The following is a 4,877-nucleotide window of genomic DNA, read 5'->3' on the forward strand; positions in this document are numbered from 1 at the left end:
GACTGCACAGTTTGGGATAGCTTATAAGAATTAATTAGTACTACCTATGCTAACAAGATGCATCTGCTTTTCGGTAGCCCGGATCGGAAGAACTCCACAGTTAAGCGTGCTTGACTTGGAGCAATTCTGGGATGGGTGACCTCCTGGGAAGTTTTCCCGGGAAGTGTGCGAGTGAGGAAAAAGCATACTGAAAAGTCTCGTGTTAGTATGTGGGGATAATCATTGATTCTTGAAGCAGTCGAGCGTTACATTTATGGTATCAGAGCAGTTGCTCTAGGGAGTTACATGATATATAGCATAATATATTTGAAGTTGGAAGTTCTTGAGTGTTTTCTTGGAGTGTTGTATAATGCATATGTGATCACTGAGTGTGAGCATAGCTAACTCATTCATTAGTGTAATATATGCAAAGATATGGTTACTCCAAGGAGGACTCGTAGGACATTTAATAATGATGATCCATCACCGGATCCTGTTGTAGCAATTTTGGCTGCACTACTGAAGACTTGGGTTGCAACCAGACAGTAAGAGTTTGAATTAATAATGAAGCATTCAATTTGACTGTGATAAGGATGAGATTCTCTATGTGTATTATTACGGCTATTGGGAATGTTAGTGAGAAATCATTCATATGGAAGGATGTGAAGTTTAACTATGATGATAGGGAGTATTTTGCTGACTTTATTGTCTTGCATTTTGCCTCTGTGAATGTGATTTTGGGAATGTATTGGTTGTCTAAGTACTGTGTAAGAATTGATTGTTGCAGCAAGACCAATTCTATTTCCTCTAACGATGAAGGGAGAGAGTCTCTGGATATATCTGTCCTTCGGGTTGCAAATGCCTTGAAGGAAGGAGATTCAGAGTTTATTCTGTTGGGAGGTGCGGTTGGTGTCAATAAGGAGCCAATTTCTGATATCCATATTGTTTTTGATTTTATGGATGTCCTTCTAGATGAAATTTCAAATTTTCCGCCAGAGAAGGAAATTGAATTTTCAATTGAATAGTTGACTAAAGTGAGGCCTATGTCTCTAGCTCCATACCGAATGTCACATTTGGAATTATTTGAATTAAAGAAACAGAGTGAAAACTTGTCCAGTAAGAATTTTATTAGACCGAGTGTGTCTCCGTGGAGAGTCCCGGTGATCTTTATTAAGAAGGACGAGTCTATGAGATTGTGTACAGATTACCGGCAGTTGAACAAGGTTACTGTCAAGAATAAGTATCCTTTGCCGCGTATAGATGATTTGTTGTACCAGTTGCGAGGTGCGACTGTATTTTCTAAAATTGATCTCCGGTCCGGGTATCATCAGATTCGGATAAAGACGGATGATGTTCCAAAGACAGATTTCAGGTTCCGATATGGATACTATAAGTATCTGGTTATTCTTTTTGGGCTTATAAATGCAAAGGCCATTTTCATAAGTTATATGAATAAGATCTTTAAAGCCTATCTGAACCAGTTTGTGGTTGTCTTTATTGATGACATACTAATATATCCAAAGAGCAAAGAAGATCATTGTGAGCATTTGGGAGTTATTCTGCAGATTCTGAAAGAGCATCAGTTGTATGCTAAACCGTTAAAGTGTGATTTCTGGCTTTCTGAGATACAATTTCTGGACCATGTCATTTCATCTGAAGGAGTGGCAGTGGACCCGAGTAAGATTGAAGCAGTGTTAGATTGGGAGCGTCCTAAAAATATTACAGAAATCAAGAGTTTTCTTGGTTTGACTGGGTATTACAGGCGTTTTATTGAGGGATTCTCACGGATGGTACTATCTTTGACACGATTAACCCGTAAAGGGAACCCATTTGTGTGGACCCAAGAATGTGACATGATTTTTCAGGAATTAAAAAAAGTTAGCTCGTATTTTTATAAGTTTAAGTCTTCCGCTGTTTCTGTTAAGTATCATATGTATGCTAATTGAACCAGCTCGAGGCTGGGGATGTTACATTTATGGTATCAGAGCAGGGCCTCTCATCCAGTACGGTGTGGTTCGAGGACGAACCAGGCGGAAGCTGGTGGGCATGTAACATCCCGAGCGCTAACGAGGGCAGGGAGTGATCGCCGGTGCAAAGAGGCACGGACAAGGAGCGGCTCCTGACAGGCTTCCAGCGGGGGGTTACATGCATGAATGAATTGAATCGATACCCGAAAGAGAGGGATTCCAAAGGTTGTGCAGGTATAAGACTGCACAGTTTGGGATAGCTTATAAGAATTAATTGGTACTACCTATGCTAACAAGATGCATCTGCTTTTCGGTAGCCCGGATCGGAAGAACTCCACAGTTAAGCGTGCTTGACTTGGAGCAATTCTGGGATGGGTGACCTCCTGGGAAGTTTTCCCGGGAAATGTGCGAGTGAGGAAAAAACACATTGAAAAGTCTCGTGTTAGTATGTGGGGATAGTCATTGATTCTTGAAGCGGTCAGGCGTTACACATATCATAGGCATATTGAAAGTGCATAGACATCTCATATCCTCTCAAAATGCATAACTACAAAATATCCAAAATAGCAACATGCAATTAAAGACAATCTACAGTGGCCTCCTGCCAATAGATGCTCATGCACCATCAGTACTAGAAAAGAGTGAGATATATATACATATATATCTCAGTAAACTAAGGGTCCTTGGAGGATTCCTTCACCCCAAAGTTCACTTCTAGTGTAAAAGCAATAACAAAATAATGCAGGATACTCAGATATAAAATAGTCCTACTGATCAGAGAATCTACCAAGTATAAATTACATATCGTCATGCAACAAGAGCAGTTTTTCCTGTAAGTATTGTATAAAACTCTTTGGGAAAGGTATCAACTGAGACAATAAGAGATGATATCAGCTAATATTTGACCATATTGCCATAAATGAATAAAAATATTTATATTTAAAACTAATTTTAATCGTCATGAATAATTAAATGATTATGATTAACTCTTGTTATATTTTGAGCGAATTAATATATATATATATATATATATATATATAAAAGGTCAGGATCATTTTGCACCAGTGTAAGTTACACTCTTAGGGAGTGTTATGGACCCGTATAATGGGCTCATTAAGTAACAAGCCCAACAAGGGAAAATCCAAGATATGGATTGGTGCTAATAAATGATAGATATCCATCAAGGATACTAATCCTAATGCGACAGCATAGTTATCAGGCCTGGACCCTCACCGTAGGAACCAAAGGCCCATCCACACTACCTACAGGTAACTTCTATAAATACAAAGGTAAACCCTAAAGGTACGTACGCTCTCTCTTACTGTTATGTTGTCACTGTGCGCACACACACACTCCATTGGCTAACGCCGTTATAGTATTCTGTGCACAGTGATCTGCTTGACTCAAGGGTATCTCCTCTATAGATACCTTGGAGAGGGCACTAGATCCAATATTAACGTACTAGCCTATTGGGCTAGACATCTCTATCTCACGGACAGAACATGGGGTGTTTGGTAAGAGATTTATTTTGAGATTGATGGGGAAGTGTAAGTGGGTATCAAGTATTACCATGTTGGGAAGTTTTTCAAAAATTTCCCTAGTAAAATAAGATGCATAGGAAAAGCTAGTTGTGTGAAAAATTTGATGAAAATCACTATTTCAAAATACCACTTTGCATGTTGTATTTTGGGATAAATGGGGAAGTGAAAAGTTGAACTCCAATCTCTTGACAAAAATGACCCTCCGTGATGGCACCAAATTTGACCAAAAAAAATTATAAGGGTTATTTTGGTAATTGTAACTCATTTTCCCATCAACATTTTATCTCAAACCAAACATAGACTATATAATATTTTCCAAATTTTTCCGGTAAATTTTTTTTCAACCAAACAACTTTTTTTACATTTTCCTACCAAACTTACTTTTCAACCATTTCCCTAATAATTACATTTCTCTAGTATTCAAAAATTTTCTCCTCAACCAAACACCCCCTTAATCTTGACCATTGATTCCACTTATACCTAAGTTAGGGCTTTAATTTTTTAGTAATGTGAGCCATTAAATACAAGTGGATCAATGATATATATATAGGGGCAGGATATTCTTACACTTGTGTAAGAGTTAGAAGTCTTACACTCAATCTTAACAATTGATACACTTGTATCTAATGCTCACATTACTAAAAAATTAGAGCCCTTAGATATAAGTGGGATCAACGGACAAGAATGAGAGTGTAACTTACACTGGTGTAAAATGATCCTGACCCTATATACCATTGATCCACTTGTATCTAATGGCTCACATTACTAAAAAAATTAGAGCCCTTAGATATAAGTGGGATCAACGGACAAGATTGAGAGTGTAACTTACACTGGTGTAAAATGATCCTGACCCATATATATATATATATATATATAGGGATTTATATTTTTGCAGCTGATGTACGTGCAACAATCAAATACTTGGCAAATATATACTTGAAAGCATTAAATGCGAGGAATAATAATCATACAAGGATGAAAGCATTAAATGTAGGGAATCATAATCATACAGTTGTCATTTGATGTACGTAAAGCGGCTGCAGAAATGATTTTACCATATATATATATGTGGCAAAAAGATTTCTGCAGCTGCTGTACCTACAGCAAGCAAGGATCCGCGTCCGAATCCTAGGATACGGCAACGGATCCTGAGTTTTTTTTTTTTTTTAAAAAAAAAGCCGTGGGGCCCATTTTTCTGTGTCAGCTGTAGATAACACTATCTACGGCTGCTGCAGAAATGTTAAGCTATATATATATATATATATATATTAAAAGAATTTAAATTGAAAATAAAAAATTTATGCTGTTCTCCGTACCCCGTGCCCAATTAACCTAGATTTAAGGCTAGATTCTGTTCGGACGGAACACAGCATTTTATGTGTCAACACAA

The 4,877-nt window shown here is 37.6% G+C and overlaps 1 protein-coding gene across 1 annotated transcript; it reads left to right on the forward strand.

Annotated features, from left to right (window-relative positions):
- Positions 1 to 414: 414 nt before the first annotated feature.
- LOC133285398 (uncharacterized) lies at positions 415 to 1,004 on the forward strand. Its single transcript, XM_061482642.1, has 2 exons — positions 415 to 524; positions 572 to 1,004. The coding sequence occupies exons 1-2, from the start codon at positions 415 to 417 to the stop codon at positions 1,002 to 1,004; spliced, it is 543 nt and encodes a 180-aa protein (XP_061338626.1).
- The last annotated feature ends 3,873 nt before the right edge of the window (positions 1,005 to 4,877 follow it).

Source organism: Gastrolobium bilobum, unplaced genomic scaffold, assembly GCF_033153095.1.
Source record: "Gastrolobium bilobum isolate Gb01-03AN ecotype WA unplaced genomic scaffold, APGP_CSIRO_Gbil_v1 utg16346, whole genome shotgun sequence".
NCBI classification, from domain to species: domain Eukaryota; kingdom Viridiplantae; phylum Streptophyta; class Magnoliopsida; order Fabales; family Fabaceae; genus Gastrolobium; species Gastrolobium bilobum.

Excerpts from the sequence above, each read along its gene's own strand:
- LOC133285398 (XM_061482642.1), top strand. The coding sequence starts at position 415 with ATGGTTACTCCAAGGAGGACTCGTAGGACATTTAATAATGATGATCCA. Across the intron at positions 525-571 it reads ACTTGGGTTGCAACCAGACA|GATGAGATTCTCTATGTGTA; the intron begins GTAAGAGTTTGA and ends GACTGTGATAAG.